Source organism: Danio rerio, chromosome 3 (assembly GCF_052040795.2).
Source record: "Danio rerio strain M-AB ecotype USA chromosome 3, GRCz13ab, whole genome shotgun sequence".
Lineage (NCBI taxonomy): Eukaryota > Metazoa > Chordata > Actinopteri > Cypriniformes > Danionidae > Danio > Danio rerio.
Window position 1 is genome coordinate 23,040,416 of NC_141023.1, and position 19,299 is coordinate 23,059,714.

Here is a 19,299-nt window from a genome sequence, read left to right on the forward strand (position 1 = left end):
TTAAATATGCAGGACACCAGCCTGTGGTCTCAAACTCAACTGCTGGAGGACCGCATCTCTGTACAGTTTAGCTCTAACCACCTACATCTCATACCTCTCTAGTAGTCTTAAACACTCAATTGGATCAGCTGTATTTGATTAGGGTTGAAGCAAAACTGTGCAGAGCTGCGGCCCTCCAGGAATGGTTTAGGACCTACGATCTAGGCAATTACCAGAGTAATTCTGGTATCCATCTTTTACCATGTGATTCAATCACGTACATATGCACAAATCATCTAAATTATTCTTTGAACTAAAATGAACTTAAGTGTACCTTAAACTAAGCACCAATGTGCACGTAAATAACTGTACGTTTGTCTAAATCAAGACCATATTATACATTTAACCACTGTGTGGTCTTCAGGTATTAATGTATAATACAATCAGTAAGTTCTTTCTTTGATGATATTTGCATAATGACAACAAATCTAAAAATAAATAAACGTGAATTCAATTAGTTAAATAAAAAAAGCCAAGGAGTGTTTGCATTCTTAGGAGAAACAAAACGCACAAGAGCAATAGGGATTTCAACCATTTATTCAGATGGTCTTATGTGAAGGGAGTTCTTACATAAAACGTTCAGATAGAGAAAAACGGTACAGGGGAACATAAAAAGGAGAGTTTCTTGTAGTTTTGTTGGAATGGCAATGCCACGGCCTATGCTGTGTGTCAGAGTTCCAATCTCCTGATTGAGGGAGTCGAACCGCATTGAAGACAAAACATCCAGATTACATGGCGAACAGGATGAGGAACGCCACCATCAGACAGAACAGACCCATGGCCTCAGACAATGCAAAGCCCAAAATGGCATAGGAAAAGAGCTGCTGTTTCAAGGAGGGATTCCTGCAAATTGATAAAAGTGATTAGACAAACTACATATGCAAACAAACTAAATAGAAGAGCCTGATTTTAAAGCTCAGTTAACCTGGCATAGCCAATAATGAGGCTGCCGAACACTGTCCCGATTCCAGCTCCAGATCCGGCCACACCGACTGTGGCAGCACCAGCGCCAATGAATTTGGCTGCTGTGTCGATATCCCTGGATGCAACGCTGGTCTGGAAGCCCCGAGTTACATTAAGAAGGGCTGCTTCACTGACTGGCAATAGAGCTGCCTGAAGAGAAAAAAAGAGGCAAGAAATTAAAGTGTGCAACAAAAGCAATAAACAAAATTCTAAATATCAAAATTCCCTGACTTCTCTCAGAGTAAATAGGTGAATTTGGAAAACAAGGCCAAATGTTGTGCTTGTATACAAGTAATTATATATTTTAAATGTTAACAAATTATTATAATGAACTGTTTGCTTGAACATCATTTAATATCAATGGTTGCCCTCTGCTTTGAGAGGGTTCAGGTGTACGTGCACATAGCTAGGTTAAACACTGAGGAAAAATTGAGTATGGGTCACCATACTTGGCCACATGCCATGACTTTCCCTTCCTACGAACCCCAATAAATAAAATAATTTAAAAGTAATACAAAGTTTAACACATTTTTACACTGTATAAAAACGATTTTACCTCAGATTTAAACAAAAACTGGAGGCAGTTATGATTACCTGTGAATGCCCTCCTTCCATGTTTGATAGCTTGATAGTAGTTTTACAAAACTTACATTTATAAGATATATACAGCGTTCAGAAAGTGAAACTAAATAACTTTCAAGACCTTTTTAATACTATGGATGTTAAGACCATGTTTCCCCTGGTAACATTGGTGACATTACCGTACAGTGATTAAATACTGATTATAATGAAAAATTCCTAAACTAAAAATTCATATATCGAATAGAAATGATAATTGGCACTTATAGAACTCCAGGATTTCATAAACTACACAGCAGGCCAATGTTTAGATGAAGTTCAGGCAAACTTTAGCAACTATACACTGCAGTATATAAAAAAATAAATAAATAAATAAATAAAAAAACGTAACAACTTGTAAATACTTGAAGGGCCCTACATTTCTCTAAATTGATTTATCAACTCAACACTTTTAAGACCCCACAGGCATCCTGATTTATCTTTTGTCATATACATTTTAGTAGTCAAAAGCTCTCAAATTATACATTATGGCCCTAGTTAACGGGTCCAATATAGTGAGTGCACCTGACTAAGGAGACTTGGTTAACAAGCAAGAAAGGAATAAAATAGAACTGAAAAATAACCATAACAATAAATAAAGCACAACATATAAATTAAGGTATACAATGGTGCCTGCAGCCGTACGGCTGTATGCATTGTCTGTACCTACCATGAGAGGGCACAAATAAATGGCGCTTTATTTTTTGCATAATTTAAATTGATTATTAAACGGTACACACTGTGATATATTGACAAAGCAAGAAAGAATAAAAATAAATAAAAGGAATGCACTTGTGTGTTTTAAAGTATGTGCTTGCATGGTGGGAAATCTATTGGCTTTAGTTTTGCTGGCAGTTTTCGCACACAAAATTACAATTCAGATAGCCATTGTTTAAAACAAGGTTCAAAATGAGTAAACTCTATAACCTTTTAAGGACCAAGGCATTTTTTTAATATGCATTTTTTATTTCTATTTGCTATTTAGGCTTATTGGAACCTAGATAGAATAATTACCCAAGTATCATCTTTTTGATATGATGTACTTTTGGAGAAAAATTATGTCTAAATGTGGACTTATGGTAAAGATTTACATAACACTTCTTTTTAACCCTTTGTAAAGAATATTTTACAAACATTTTTTTGAACACGTTTTGACTATTAGAGTAAAAATAACATTTCCTCCCTATTTTGAACAGTTAAAAATAGTGTCATAGGGACATTTCATATGCCGCAAAAGTTGAAGGGTGACACTGAATGTTTGTACCAAAATATAAAAAAAGTATTATAAATATTACATTTGGATAAATGGGTTGATAAAAGTAAAATTTTGAAGTGACAATAACACCCTCCCCCCAAATATTTCATGAATTCGACATGGGGTGCCCAACCCTGTTGTTTGAGCTCTACCTTTCTGCAAAATTCAGTTGCAACCCATATAAAACAGGCAACAATATATATAAAATTTCCTGACTTTCAATGCATTGAAAAAGAGCTTTAAAAACTCTATGACATTCCAGAAATCCATCACCTGTGGAAACCCTGGATAAGATACTCTTGACAGCGATCGTTTTGAAAACACTTAAATATCTACCTGTTCAGATCTTGCTTCAGGTCTGCTGAACACCACTGAAATGGGCCGTGCCAAAGCCCTGGATCCACCACGGATCTGAGGATTGTGGAAATAAACTTTTAGAATTATAGAAGCGGATAAGTTTCCAGATGTGCAAATGCGGTCTATGAAAGCATGTTTATAATATCAAAACAATAATCCAGTGTATATTAATAGCAAAAAAAGGATCGTTCACCTAAAATATTTTTATGAATCATATACTCACCCTTTACCTCTAGTTCCAAAACTAATCTGAGTTTATTTCTTTGGTTGAACAAAGAATGTTGAAACCTGGCAACCACTGACTTGCATTTTTTTTTGTCTTAATATAGATGGCCATAGCTATTGGTTTTCAATTCATCATCATCATCATCATAAAAAAGGGGGTTGGAACCACTTGGTGAAAACCAATAACATCCTCTCTGATCAAAGCATCCATATGCATAAAATGTTCATTCAATACAAGCATATAAATGAATGATTAGAATAATTTTTAGAGCAAATGTTGCATTTGCACAACTTAACATCTTACGTTTCTTTTTCCACAGCACATGACAATGTTGTCAAAACTTTCAACCTGATCTACAAGTTACAGTAAACTCTGCAATCCAGTAGTTACTGGTGTTACTTTGCATTTTGGATATTCAGTGCTCGCACAAACATACTGATAGGACACCTAATAGATGTGCGCATATAATAATTCAGAACAGATTTTCAAATTTTGTATTGTTAACAACCACAAAACACCATTATCATATTAATGAAGAGGGAAAAAACACACGAAAGAGTGTAAAATTATAGACAATTTCCATAGACGATAGACTACTTGAACAACACTCAAGAATGGCATTAAGGTCATTCTGTGAGACAGTCAGTGGAGTGTGACAGTATTTGAGATTGAATACATACCACAGCAGGTGAGGAGACAAACTTAGCACACGCGTACATGTTTGAAGCCTGTGGAAAACAAAGATGTTAGTTAGGCAAGAATATGTAAGCAATCAACAGGATTTCATGGCATACATCATCATGCTCTAAAATTAAAGCATTACTATATACATTGTGATAAGCAGCACCAACTTCTGATGCCTTAAGATGTCCCTTACAAAAACTATTCAAGGTTTTGCTACAAATAGAACCATAGTTTTTATTATTATTATTACTATTTTATGGATTTTCACCATTATTGGGATAGAACAGTAAAGATTTTCCAAACAGGAAAGTGTGGGGAGCTTTTAAAATCTTTAATATCTTAATCAGCTTCTTGAGAGACTTCCAACTAAGAGAAAAAAAGTTAAACACTTGCTGTGTGCGTATAAAGGGTCTAAACTGCTTTGAGAATGCATACTGAAAGGATGTAAGCATGTAAAACTAATGCAGGCCAAGAGTACATCAGCTCTAGGTCAGCACTAAAACATGCGACGCCTAAAGGTCATGATGCAATAACAGTCACGTTTTTAATTACTGCGAGATAAAGAGATTGAAGTAAAGTTTCAGCTATCAATTCAGAGGTTATTCCTTAATACTGTCAGATAGGTTGTTTACCCTTTTGATCAACTAGAGCCATATTATATCCGCCAAAAAAATGCAAAGCAGACAAAAAAAGGACATTCAAAATCTGTAACAACAAGTTTAATTTCAGTCAAAAGCTTAAGTTACTCTTGACTGCAAAATGCTCGTGCGGACAGGCTGTAGTAGAGTGAAGGTCACCAATAGCTTTAACTGGAGCTTTCTTAAAACTAAAAAAGCCTGTAAAACGTCGTTCAACATGAAACAGAGAGGAGTTATAAATGTTTGTCCTTGTGGTATTAAAGCACTTGCACTTGAATGATTTGGGTGCAGCGCGAACATTCAGGCTGATTGCGGCCCTGCGCCGGTCAGACATTTTGCAACTGTCACGACTAAATCTTAAAACTAAAGACTATTCAAGATGCAATTAAAAATCCCTAATCTAAGAATAATTGGTTTTATTTATCGGCTGTATTTGGGCTCATAATGCGTAGACATTAGTGCAAACCGAATCATTCATTCATTCATTCAAGTGTAATGACTTTGACAAGCGGCTAGCGGAGCTTTAGCAATGCGCTTCTGTGAACAGCATCCGAAACACGCAATAATCTGAGCCGGATTAGAAACTTCACACAGTTTCACAGCTGTAAACTCGACATTCATTGCAATGTGTCTTCAGATGCATGCAGACGGAAAATAGACTCACCTATTTGATAAAGCACACAAGGGCCCAGGGTTACAGGGACAAGCTCGTAGCTACAGGCAATGAGTACGCTGTAAAATCTGTCACCTTGTCATTTATAAGCTTCGGAAGTACGTCCTCGCTTGTGATTGGACAGAACGTCACGTTTGCATCCTCTGGTTGGCTACAAGGCATGTCAGTAAATAAGACAAACCCAATCATGTGCGCTGTCAGGAAGGCGGTTTGGGTGTGATTGGTTGAAAGGATTTAAGGACTCTTACCGGGAATCGCATCCTGTGTGATCTGTTTCTATTGGATGATTTGGGTGGAAATCCCGCCCTAAAGATTTTAGAGGACGGGGTAACTGAAAAATTAACGTTACACTAGCTGTTGAACATCTCTAGAGGGCGACATGTACTCCTTTCCTTTTAAAATATGAGGGCAAGTCAGCTAGCAAAGGGATTTATTTAACAATATTTATGCGAATACTTTGAAGATTTGCCTTAAATATATTGGTAACGGCAGCTATCCTTAAGTTACTTGTTAATTATTTCATAACTCCGTCGAGTAAATATGAGGACAGTGTTAACGTTACATCCATTTCACCTAGCCTGTTCAATTGTAACTTGTTAAATGAGGTAAGTTAAGTCTACAATTGCAGTAGTAGAAAAGCTTTTAATATTTAATATGTATGCTGATGCGTATATATATATATATATATATATATATATATATATATATATATATATATATATATATATATATATATATATATATAAACAATTCAAATACTATACATATTCCCATTTATACAGAAACACACCAAACACAGTACTGAAGAATTACTGTGACTGTGCTTATAAAAAGTTCATTTAAGTGTGTTTAAGTTCTCTTAAAATAAAATGAAGCATATATTTCATTCTACATTTCAGAGAAATGTTTAAATATTGGACTTATGTACACTTTCCATACTTAAAAGAAAACTTATGTAGACTATATTTGACCTTTTACGTGTGCTCATGCTTTGACAGAAATAAAAATGGGTAAAATGGGAACATAGTAGTATTCATTGTGCAAAGATAATGTGTAAGTACAGAAAGTAAACAAAATTATAATAATAGTGTATTGACTGAGTAAACATGCACAAGAATTTACCAGTGTAGTTGCATTTTAAAGAAAGTTTACTTGCGGTTTGGAAAAGTCAAGGTTTTAATACTGCTTAAATGATATATCTTTCTAAAGATATTTGTATGTTTTCTTTTAAATATATTTTTTTATGTGTTGTAAAGAAATCAGTGTTTTTGAAACAAAAAGATAAGAGCAGAAGTCAATTATTTATATTAACTATTTAGCCTGACATGTTTACTGTTTAAAAATATTATAAATATTTCTTCAAATAAAACAAAATGTGTTCAGGTGGCACGGTGGTGCAATGTTTAGTACTGTTGCCTCACAGCAAGAAGGTGGCTGGTTTGAGCCTCGGAAGGGTCAGTTGGCATTTCAGTGTGGAGTTTGCATGTTCTTCCAGTGTTTGCATCAGTTTCCTCCGGGTAGTTTCCCCCACTGTCCAAAGACATGTGGTACAAGTGAATTGGGTAAGCTAAAACTGGCCGCAGTGTGTGTATGTGTGAATGAGAATTTATGCGTGATTCCCAGTGATGGGTTCCAGCTGGAAGGGCATCCACTTTGTAGAACATATGCTGGATAAGTTAATGGTTCATTCCGCTGTGGGGAACCCTGATTCCCTAAAGGGACTAATCCAAAAAGAAAATTAATGATGAAAACAATTGTGTTAAATGGGAAAAAAAGTTATTTTTTATTTATTTATTTTTACCCAGACATTTAAAAAGAACTTATATTCAAGCAGTACAATGCCATGAAACCGTGGTACCTTTATCCAAGGTCATCATACTATCAGAAACTTAAACCGGCCCATGCCTAACTGTATTTTCACAGTTTCTTACTTATACTTTTAAGGTATACTGTAAGTACTCAGTTTAAAGGTAAAAATTATTTATTTCCAAGGACTGAAAATACAGTATATGTAAGTACTCTCCTTATAAATTTCTAATTTAAGTTATTATCTTTATATAGGAAGCTTTACAATATTATATTTGTGCATATATATTAGATTAGTCAGCACAGAAACCAAATCTGGAGATAATCTAAAAAATAACCTACGATAACGGTGCAAAATTAGTAAACACAAATTTACATGTTAGAAAAAAATAATGAAAAAAACATTAAAAGAGAAAAATTCAAGAGAAGCTAAATATGTTAAAATGAATAAAATTTTGTTGAAAGTTTGTAAATCTTTCCCCAATATTTTGTATGAAAGTCTAAAGATATTTGTTGACTAAAATATTATTTTCATAAATATATCCATACAATAAATCTGTTTTAGTCAAATTCACAGAAATATATTACCTATATCCACTGAGCAATGGATAAAAATATTCATTTTCTAAGTGGGGTGTACTTATGTTTGCTGAACACTGTATACACTAATACACAGATATTAGTAAACTTAAATTTCTTTTTTAAATTAAAATAAAATTATATAAACATAACTGCGTAAGTGTTGAAATAAAACAAAAATCTTGAAGTATATTTATTTCTTGCAGCTAACCAATGCTCTTTGTTGTCTTGTGCAGATTTCACTGGTTCATATAGGAAGCTGCTTCATTGATGCAGGTAGGAACAATGCTTGTCTTTTTTTGCAAAGATTTGGTCAAACTTGCTTCAAACCAGCAACAACAAACATTTTTGAACATTTCTCAAACATTTATTTTGAAAGAAAGAAAACTTGATTAAGTAGCATCATTATTTCTCATAATTATAAAATATTTTCAAATAAAATCAGCAATAATTTGGCAATGCAGTCAAAATGTGCTTAATTGAAATGAATATTTTCGATTAATTTTATATTGTACTTTAAAAGACCAATTTACTACAAGAATGCATTATATTATGATTCAGCATAACTATATCCAGTTATAACCTGGCCATGGCCTCTAAATGTGCCATGCTTTTGGAGTCTTTTTCCATTCATGTGATGTGCAGTGCATCTGACAGCTTCTTTTAGTGTTTGAGACTTGCATACCTTTGTCTGGTGTGAACTTCACCTTTCTCTATATAAGTTTCCTTTATACTCTACCTGTGCGTCTATATCATTTTAACTGCCTGTCTGAACAAGACCTTTTATGGATTATGGGCATGATAAATCAAATCAAAATCCCCCCCACTTAAGCCCATCTCAAAGTTGGAAAAGAAAACAAAAATATTCTTCTAATATTTCTCATATGGTGCCTGTATCTGTGTATGAAAGCATGGAAGGAAACTCCAAAGGCTGAATTCTTGGAAATCTGCCTTTAAGGCACACAATGACATGATTTAGAGCATGATTTATGATGATGAGTGAATATGTGGTTTATTAGCCTATTTGATATCTAAATATTTAATGCGTAGTTTCATGCATATATTTTTGTGCATATAAAAAGGTAATTTTGTTTTACCGCTGTCATTCATTTCTGATTTGGTTATAGCTTGTGCTTTTTTTGTGCATGCTTTATTAACCAAAATAGCCTTAGATTATACAGTCACACAACGAAAATGAAGCAGAACACATTCCTCAAGGAAATGTGTTTCACTGCACAATAATTCAATAATGCTTCCACAAATATTTATCATGCTTTAAAGAAATTTGGTACAGTTTGCAGTTCATCAGACGGATACAGCGTGAGATAATACATGCAGTTGTTGAAGGATTTCCTCTTAATTTTTGTGGACAGTAAAATGATAAATTAGGACATTTTTTACAGATGAAATAAACTAGAATGGAAATCTAAATACTACACATACATATTTATGTAAGGGGAAAATGCTGGAGTATTTTTTTTTTTTATAATATTCCAGAAACAAACCCTTTCTAAGAGTCTTCGAGGCTCTCTTTCTCGCAGCAGGAGGTAGATTTGATAAGTTTTACAGATGACAGGGGCAGTAAATTACAGGGCTTTACAAGCTAAAGCTGGCGAGGTTTTCCACAAAGAGCCGCGACTGAAGCACAGATGTAGAGTTATGTTCAAGATCTGCCACTGGGCACATTGAGAGTGACGTCCATGGTGAATGCAATTACACACTTCACATATGTCAAGTGCTTTATCAACAAACATAACTGCGACTTTACATTTACACATTTCAGAAAAGAAAAAAGTGAACGGGATCAGGTTCGTGCTGTGTTCGCTAACTGACTTTACATACACATGAATGCCAATACAAATATAAACTAACAAAATATTATCTTGTATTGAATTTATGTTATATTAGTGCCGGGGTTTGAAACCTTTTGATACATACTACTAACCAGATATTATACTAAAAAAAAAGTAAAAGAATGGTTGTTACTTGAAATAAAATGACACTGAAAAAAAAAATGATTCAAAAATGATTCCTTGGATTTGCACATTTTTTTAAAGTTAAGAATTAATTGGGCTGAATTTAAACAAACAAATTAAGTTGAACATTACTAAATCTAATTTGTTTGATTACATTTACACATATAAATTGTTTGCAACAATTTTGTTGGCATCATTTTTTCAGTGTACTATTAATTATTAGATCACAGGAAAAGGTTGCTAGTTCAAGTACTGGCTGGTTCAGTTGGCATTTCTGTGTAGAGTTTGCATGTTCTCCCCATGTTGGCGTGTGTTTTCCTCCTGGTGCTCCAGTTTCCCCCACAGTCCAAAGACATGTGGTATAGGTGGAATAAACTGAATTGGCCGTATGAGAGTGTATGGGTGTTTCCCAGTTTTGGGTTGCAGTTGGAAGGGCATTCGCTGTGTAAATCATATGCTGGATAACTTGGTGGTTCATTCAGCTGTGGCGACCCCTGATGTATAATTGGACAAACCCGAAGGAAAATGAATGTATAAATAAAATAATTAATGATACTTGAATAAATAATTCAAGCTAAATACTAACTACAGTATTTACTTAGTGATAAAATAATAAAAACTAAATCTGGCTTTATATAGTTCTTATGCTGAAATAAATTAAAGTATTTTCTGATTTTTCATAGTGTGTATTGCTATTTAAAAGATTAGTTTAATAATGTTAAATTTAAAAACCTTATATCTTGAAACAATTTGGTTATTTTATTCTCATTGAATAGTCTAGTCATTATTTCCTCCATTTTAGAAAGCAAAATGAAAATAACGTGCAATTAATAAAAATGTTTAACATTTAAGATGTTACATTTAACGATATCTTTAAAACCCCGATTTCTTTCAATTGTTATTATTCAAAAATATAATATAAACATTCTATCTATAAATAAATATCCATATTTTTTGTTGCTCTTAAGTAATATTAACTATATAAATGAATTAAAAAATATATTGTACCATGTATATATATATATATATATATATATATATATATATATATATATATATATATATATATATATATATATATATATATATATATATATATATATATATATATATATATATATATATATACATACATATTTATGTTGTTTTATTATTCTCTCTTCATAGAAGCTGATGAATTGTGTGTGATTTGGATCAGTTCTCTACTTCCGTCAGTAAGGGGCGCCTCTGTGCTTTGCTATAGGCTCAAAAACTTTTTAAATGAAGCAAGATAAAATAAAGACCTAAGCATTTTCAACCAGTATTTCAAGCTGTTTTCCACAAATGCAGATATTTTTGAACAATGTGGGTATACAAATCTGAAAAAGTGATAAAGTAAACACTGCATTGAGCTCAGAAGCAGCAGTTATTTAGATTAAAGATCTATTATTTTGTGCTTGAGGCAGGCACCATTCAGTGTTTTTACATTGAACTAAATCTTTGTGGATGTGAATCTTTCATCAAACATATTCACACAGGTTTTATGACCATTTATAGGATGTATGATAACTATAAAGTCAAAATATATCTTATGTAGAGGTTGTGTAAATAAGTTTCAGTCAAACCAAAATTTATTCACACCTTCAGCATTTCTTATACCGTTTGACATTATGACACTATAGTTTAGAAAACTATAATAAAATCTCTAAGTTAAAATGTGTCATCTGATTCATATTAATAATGTGATAATGCCAGATAAATCTGATATTGATATTCAGACAACTGTTAGTAGGACAATATTTACACAGTATCTACCTATACTGTATACAAAAATGTTATTCACATTGAGCCCAATGCTGTCATTAACCATATCCATCAAACCTCTGTATATTCCCAGACTCGCTGAAGCAACTTCTTTACTTCCTTTAAAGTTTTAGAGGGAATAATATCTCACACTTTACCAAGATTATTTTTGTACACTTAAACTAAACTGACCAATTTTTTTTGCCAACTAAAATAAAATAAAAAATTAAAAACTGTAGCTATATAACTAACAAAAGTCAAGGAAAAACGAACTGAAAATAAAATTGTAATTAGCAAAAATAAATGATGGTTTTCAGAATTCATAATCACTGAAGCACTGTGGCAGAAAACTGATATGCGACTGTTTAGAGAAACACCAGTAAAGGGTGCTCTTACAGTAAAATATTTTCTTAATTTGCCAAAACATATTTTAACTAGGCACGTTAAACTGCATGTGTGCATATACTTGTTTGTTTATATTTTGTTATTTTACTTTTATTTGTTTAAGTTGCATTGTATGATTATGGGTCAAGTGTCTGTTCAAACAGTTATTTTATTTTGATCCCCAAAAGGGATGTAAAAGAGTTTATTTAAACTATGCAAACACTAATGTTGCTCTGCTTAACACTGGATGTGTTTTGTTAATTTGTTAATTTAATACTTAAACTGAAACTAAATATATAAAAATAGAAAAGTGTTCTCAAAATAAAAACAAAAGCATTAATGTAAATAAATCTTAAATGAAATTTACAGCACATTTACCACAGTATCGAAATGAAAACTAATTTAGAAAATGTAAAAACTAACCTCACAGTTTACTTTATTTTGCCACACTGAAAATAAAAACAAAATTATATCTGGTGTCTGAATTTTTTGGGGTTAATTAGATTAATTAATGACACTGCAGTGTCCTCTCTAGGTCCTTTTAGCCCACAGTGACCATAATTTATGTGAAACGCTTGATGAACACTTTTATTATAGAGAAGAGCTACACTGGAGCAGCTCATATGACATACATACCCATAGGCCAAATGCCATAAATGGGAAACAATCTTGGTGTAAATATATTTTTTTATGGTATTTTGCTGAATACCTAAATAATTCTGAATTACAGGGTGGATAGCAAGACGATATCACCCAAATGACTGACCTGATTTCACAAAAACAGTACAAATTTTTTTGAACCTGTGCAGTTTTTAGATATATTGATGTATCTCTTTTTGATCAATAAAGATCTTAATGATCATAATGCATTATAAAAGGTAAGTATATTCAATTTAAAAAGTAAAAAGGAGCAAAAAATAGTCATTGCTGCTTGTAATTGATTATAACTAATTGCATACGTGATTAACTTTAAATTGAACTGACTGGAGCAAAAAAATATTCTTAGAGTTGCTTTATAATTTAATTAGTCATTTGATGATGTTTACATTATTTATTCTGTAATTTTCCCTGTTTATTATTCTGAAGCCACTTTGAAACTATTTGTGTTATATAAAGTGATTAAAAGATTTCTTATTACATATGATGCAAATGTATTAATTGTTGGATTGTCTTTAATACAAAGTCATTTTGTTTCATTTATTTAAATAGTTGAAAACAGGTGAAGATTTTACAATTAAAATATATCAAATATTAAAATACATTAATATCTTACACAGTGTTTTATATCAGGTGTTATTTTATTATAAGCATTTGGAAATTAAAAAATAGGACAAAATGCTAAAAATATAATTGTATGCATTTTATACTGTGATAAATATGCACTTACAAAAATACACTTGCATATTGTGAAATCTCACACCTTAACTAATAAAATAATTAAATATGAAAGCAGAACTGGATACAGTAACATCTGGGAACTGGGAAATTGGCACCATGTTAAACGGCAGATTTTCATCACTTCACAAATAGCAAGCACAAGGCACATATGGACTATGGTGGCCATAGAAACACAACCTTGTTGGCACAACTGAGTGGGTGGTGCTAAGTTAAGGGTGTGTGTGGCTAATGCAATAGGTCGCATTTAATGTTGTTTAAGGTAGTAATTTCACCTATCACCTAAAAAAAATATAAAAGCACCACCAGATGTTATAATGCTTCACATATAATCAAACTATAAGGAATATATTCTTACATTAAGAAAAATAATTTTATTTAATTATCATTGGCTGTGACAGTTATTGGACTTTTCACAAGTTTCAATTTTGTGCTAATCTACGAGAAGCACTACTTAGTACTTTTACACTCAATCGTTTGTCACATAAATTGCAAAACTGGTCACAAATCTGCCACAAATGCTACTTCGTACTACACTTTGCCTACATTTTGTCTTCCACTATCGTCAGTATCCTCTGACTGTAGGCGGTGTAAAATCAATAGGCTCTTAACAGGCCACCTAGGCTTATTTCCCTGCCTCAACCTTGACAAACGAGGCGGTGTGCTAATTGATCGGCACAGCCTTCACAATGTTCTCTGCGTGGATCTGTGTGCGAACCATCCTTTAACACGGCCTGTGAGCATGTACGGATGATCACTACATCTGCTGCATTGAGCAGGCTCTTAACACATCCAGTCATCTCGATGAATCATCTTCATGGGACAAACTGTCGATACTGCGGATGGTATATGGGAAGGAGATCATTATGACAGAGTAGATGGTGATGGAGAGATGCACAGGCTAATTGTAGTGTGAATCCCAGTTAGTCACTTGAATCTTTTACTGTAAGGCCAACATGTTGCACAACAAAAGAATTGTGGCTGAATAAATGGCATGTACAGTATGAGGAGTTTTCTCTGGTTTTAAAAAATTGCCAAGTCTTTAACCCATCCATCCATCCATCCATCCATCCATCCATCCATTCATCCATCCACCCATCCATCCATCCATCCATCCATCCAGCCATCCATCTATCCACCCACCCATCCACCCACCCATCCATCCACCCATCCACCCATCCATCCATCCATCCATCCATCCATCCATTCATCCATCCATCCATCCATCCATCCATCCACCCATCCATCCATCAACAGGTAAATTCATTATTTATTAAAATGTCTATACATTTTAACTTTCAGCTTGGAACTTTTAGTAACTTTCTTTCTTTACTTATATACAATAGAACAGACACACTGCAACTTCAAAATCAGTTGTGTTTTCCAGATGCTGTTAAACCTTATATCGCCTGCAAAGAGAAAATAACACTCAATTTTACTGAAATACACTTAACACAATGGACATAAATTCATCATAGATTTCAAGATTTTTGTTTCTGTTTTACATCTTTAAATGTTTATTCATTTTCGATGTCAACTGGCATTTATTATTGTGTTCAGCTAAAATTTGAGTACTGTCACTGTTACTACACATCATCTTTAAATATCACATCAATAAAAATATCAGTAAGATCCTCCTGTGGGTGCTCTGATTAACCCCACATTCCAAAGATATGCGCTATAAGTGAATTGAAAAAACTATAATTTATTTAAAATGTATAAAACATACAGTATGCTGGAATAATTGCTGGTTTGAAAAGAAAAGAAAATGAATGAATGTATGAATGTCCGTAGTGTATGAGTGTGTTTGTGAATGAGAATATGGGTGTTTCCCAGTAATGGGTTGCGACTGGAAGGGTTTCCCCTGTGAAAAACATATGCTGGAATAGTTGGTGGTTCATTCCGCTGTGGCAACCCCTGATTAATAAAGGGACTAGTTTGAAAAGAAAATGAATGAATGAATGAATGTCCGTATAGTGTATGAGTGTGTGAATGAGAGAGTATGGGTGTTTCCCAGTAATGAGTTGCCCCTGGAAGGGCATCTGCTGTGTAAAACAAATGCTGCAATAGTTGGCTGCATATTCCACTGTCGCCACCCCTGTAATAAAGACTAAGCAGAAGGAAATGGAAGGAATGAATGAATGAATAATGATAATGATATATGAAGTAATATGAATAATTTGAATAATAATTAACTTATTAATAATATTCTTACTACAATTTTTAATGTGCTATGTAGCACTTTAAAAGCATTCTTTATGAAACCTTATAAACAAGCTGAAGAATCCTAATTTGGTGCTGTTTAGAATCATTATATCAAAAAATTAATCATTTATTCATTCATTTTGGGCTTAGTCTCTTTATTAATTTGGGGTCGCCACAGCGAAATAACCTGCCAACTTATCCAGCATATGTTTTAGGCAGCAGATGCACTTCCAGCCGCAACCCATCTCTGGTAAACATCCATAGACACTCATACACTACAGACAATTTAGCCTACCCAATTCACCTGTACCTCATGTCTTTGGACAGTGGGGGAAACCGGAGCACCCGGAGGAAAGCCACACAAACGCAGGGAGAACAGGCAAACTCCACACAGAAATGCCAACTGACCCAGCCGAGGCTCGAACCAGCGACCTTCTTGCTGTGAGGCGACAGCACTACCTACTGCGCCACTGCGTCACCTGTATTATGTAATTATTAATATTTATTTAGTATTATGTGACTCTGTCCCAATAATTTTATTAAAGTATACATTAAGAAAGCACAATGTCTGGTTGAGAACTATTAGAAAATATGGAATCTGAGCATTTAAAAAATCTAAATGAGTAAATCAACTTAAAAATGTCTAAATTAAGTTCCTAGCAATGCACATTTACCAATCAAAAATTGAGTTTTGATATATTCACAGTATGGAATTTACTAAATGAATTCAACAAACATGACTTTTATTTAAGATCCTAATGATTTTTGGCATTAAAAGAAAATGTATAATTTTACCTAATACAATGTATTTTTAGCTATTTTTAAAACTAAACCAGCATAAGATTAGGCTAGTTTTGTGGTGCAGGGTCACTTATTATTATCTTTTATTTTTAAAATTTAATTGAATTATTTTAAATTATTTGGTAACACTTTATTTTGATGATCCATTAGAGTATTAATAGACTGTCTGCTTAATATCTGTTGATACTGCTCCTTGAACAGACATTTAACTGAGTAAGAAACTTTCCAAGTACATGTCAACTTACACTAACCGTAACCCCAACCGCAACCCTAACAATCTACTTACAACCTAATAAGAAGAGTTGATATGTAGATGCAATGTAACTTAAATTCAACCAATGGACCATCAAAATAAAGTGTGGCCAATTATTTTGTCATCAATATGCAATAACAACAATGCCAGTAATGTGTTTTTATTATTATTTATGCAAACACACAGAAGGCATTTTTAGTTAGCTTAAACTTGTCACAATGAGAAAGAGTCAGCATCTTTCATCCTAAGCATGTCTTGATATAAAAAATAAATAAAAAAATAAATACTTAACCAATTCCAGATTATGAATGAAGACAGCTTTACAACCTTACAGGGAGATTGAAAGTGCCGTACTTCCATACAGATGCGGGACATTACATCTCATTTTTTTGTACTTGCAGTATGAGACACTTACACAGGTTTGCTTTGACAGATCAGATTTATGACGTCTGTTGCCTCTCCTTATAAATAAATAAAAGCACAGACAATGACTAGCTCTGATTATGTGTGTGTGTGTTTTTTTCTTTAGAAAAAGAAAACCTTTAGAGTCTACAGACCAGCTGCTCATTTCTGGAGTGAGAAAAAGAGACAGATGGGGGAGGGAAACACATGGTTACAGCTTGTTGTAAATAAGACTCATCCCGTCCTTTTGATGTTACACACACACACACACACACACACACACACACACACTAACATGTAAGAACGCACGCGCACACATACACACACACAGAGTCATCTGAGCATTAGATACACTCACTTACATGAATGCATATCTAATCCATGACTCATGTGACAGGTTTGATGGAAATCCAGCCTCCTAAATCCTCCCATCAGCTAGGTTCAAGAAATATTTCACCACTCCATATAATAGCACAATAATAATACACATAATCAATAGAACAAATGCCTATGATTCGCTTCACAACCATCCCCCACGAACCTTTTCTCCCAGACTTCAGCTTCATCCATGTCAGCGCAGTGAGCAAGTGCTTTCCCGAGGAGCGGCTGCTGTTTTTTTAATGGGCTGAGAGGGATGTGAAGAGCCCGAGCAGTCATTCAAAGTATTATTACACTCCTGGGCTGCACACTGCCTGCTTGGCCCCCTTGCTAAGGTCGTAGAAGATGGATGGCTCACTGGAGCAGCAATTAATAATGTTTTTACAAGAGCAATGGAGGCGTGCGCAAGCCAACGACGGATTGGGCAGAGTATTGAAATGTGCAGGTGAATTGATTGGCCCTTCGAATTTCCTGTAGAAATCATTTGGATTAATTGAAAGCAGTGGGAGGGAGGAGGGAAGGCGCGGGCTGCATATTGATTTATAGGTCTCACTCAGAACGAGAAGAAGAAGAGGAGGAAGATAAAATGGCCACCGTGCTCCCAGAAACATAATGAGGTGATTTTAGGTTGGGTGGCATTCAGCAATTGTCGGTCTGGTGTGGAGTGACGTCAAAACCCAGGAACAATAATTCAGCTCCTATATCCTTGAGGTTTATAAAATTGGGGGGTTAAAATTTATGACTTAAACAAAGTCTGTGGTAAACATGAATTGACAATACTTTGTTCTACACAAAGAAAATTACAAGGATAAAGTTAAAATCTGAATTTTCAAGCAGGCATAACAACTTAGTGACATACTGTACATGGCAACACCACAAAGAGGCTACCAATAAAAATAAATAATATAAATTATAAGCCAAATATAAATAATTAATCAAAAATTATATGTATTAATTTTAATTTTTAAGTATGTTTGCTTGAATTAAAAAGCTCTTACAGTAGCAGTAAGCAGCAATACCATTTCTAGGTTTCTGACTCTGTGACTGGGATGGACTCAGTGTTTATGGGATATAAGATGCAATGCATTTCATTAATCTGTACCTTTTATTTTTCCATATCTTATAATGTTCATTCATATTTTTCTTGCTCTAACTTTCAGCTCACATTCTTGTCTGCGGACTCAAATATTTTGTTTATCAAAGTCCAAAAAAAAAAAAAGAAAGAAAAAAAGCATGCTTGCACGCACACACACACACACACAGCAATTAATTGTATGTGCTTCTATCCATAAAGTGAAGCAACAGACATAATAAATCTGATCTGTCAAATCAAACATGAGTATGTGTCTCAGAATATTACTAGCACTCAGCAATGAAGAAACTTTAGGAAAATTGAACGCAGGACAAAACATCATTTTATATAATAAGTCTGAACACTAAAATACTGCTCAAATATGGAATGGTCTTGGGAACAGGATGTCCAATCACTGTAAATGTTGTTTATTCAAACAGATGAGTAATTCCATGCAAATGTCAACCTTGCCATGAAAAACTTTGATGAAGTTTCCACCAAAATAGCAAAAAACGTTTCTAAATGTTCTGCATAAGCAAGCAGTACTGTGAAAATACTCAAAAAATGTCTCTGTCAGTTTTAAACCATTATATTTGATTTACCAAAGTTACTGAAGTAGCAATTTCACATCTGTGACATCCATAACAAAGCTTTTTTCCTCATAAATGCAAAAACGTCCATCATTTTTGTTCTACAGTGAGCCAACTCACTGCATTTAATTAGCATTAGTTCTTTTGGGTTGTGCAGTTTAATTCACAGAATTTCCACAAAGTATGTTGTGTATTGTCAACTTGCTAACTTTTTTGTCATATC

General features: G+C 33.7%; 1 protein-coding gene and 2 long non-coding RNA genes across 3 annotated transcripts in view; 2 read left to right on the top strand and 1 right to left on the bottom strand.

The window, feature by feature from the left end:
• Positions 1-19,299, top strand: part of LOC147845618 (uncharacterized) — a 349,241-nt gene that overhangs the window by 40,058 nt on the left and 289,884 nt on the right. The window lies entirely within an intron of this gene.
• atp5mc1 (ATP synthase membrane subunit c locus 1) lies at positions 559-5,511 on the bottom strand. The gene is made up of 5 exons (NM_213028.2): positions 5,445-5,511; positions 4,139-4,186; positions 3,212-3,286; positions 965-1,152; positions 559-882 (listed from the first exon to the last, which is right to left on the bottom strand). The coding sequence occupies exons 2-5, from the start codon at positions 4,175-4,177 to the stop codon at positions 768-770; spliced, it is 417 nt and encodes a 138-aa protein (NP_998193.2). The 5' UTR covers positions 4,178-4,186; positions 5,445-5,511; the 3' UTR covers positions 559-767.
• Positions 5,979-16,068, top strand: LOC137490577 (uncharacterized). The gene is made up of 3 exons (XR_015480762.1): positions 5,979-6,058; positions 8,075-8,114; positions 15,908-16,068. It is a non-coding gene; the product is annotated as an uncharacterized LOC137490577 (long non-coding RNA).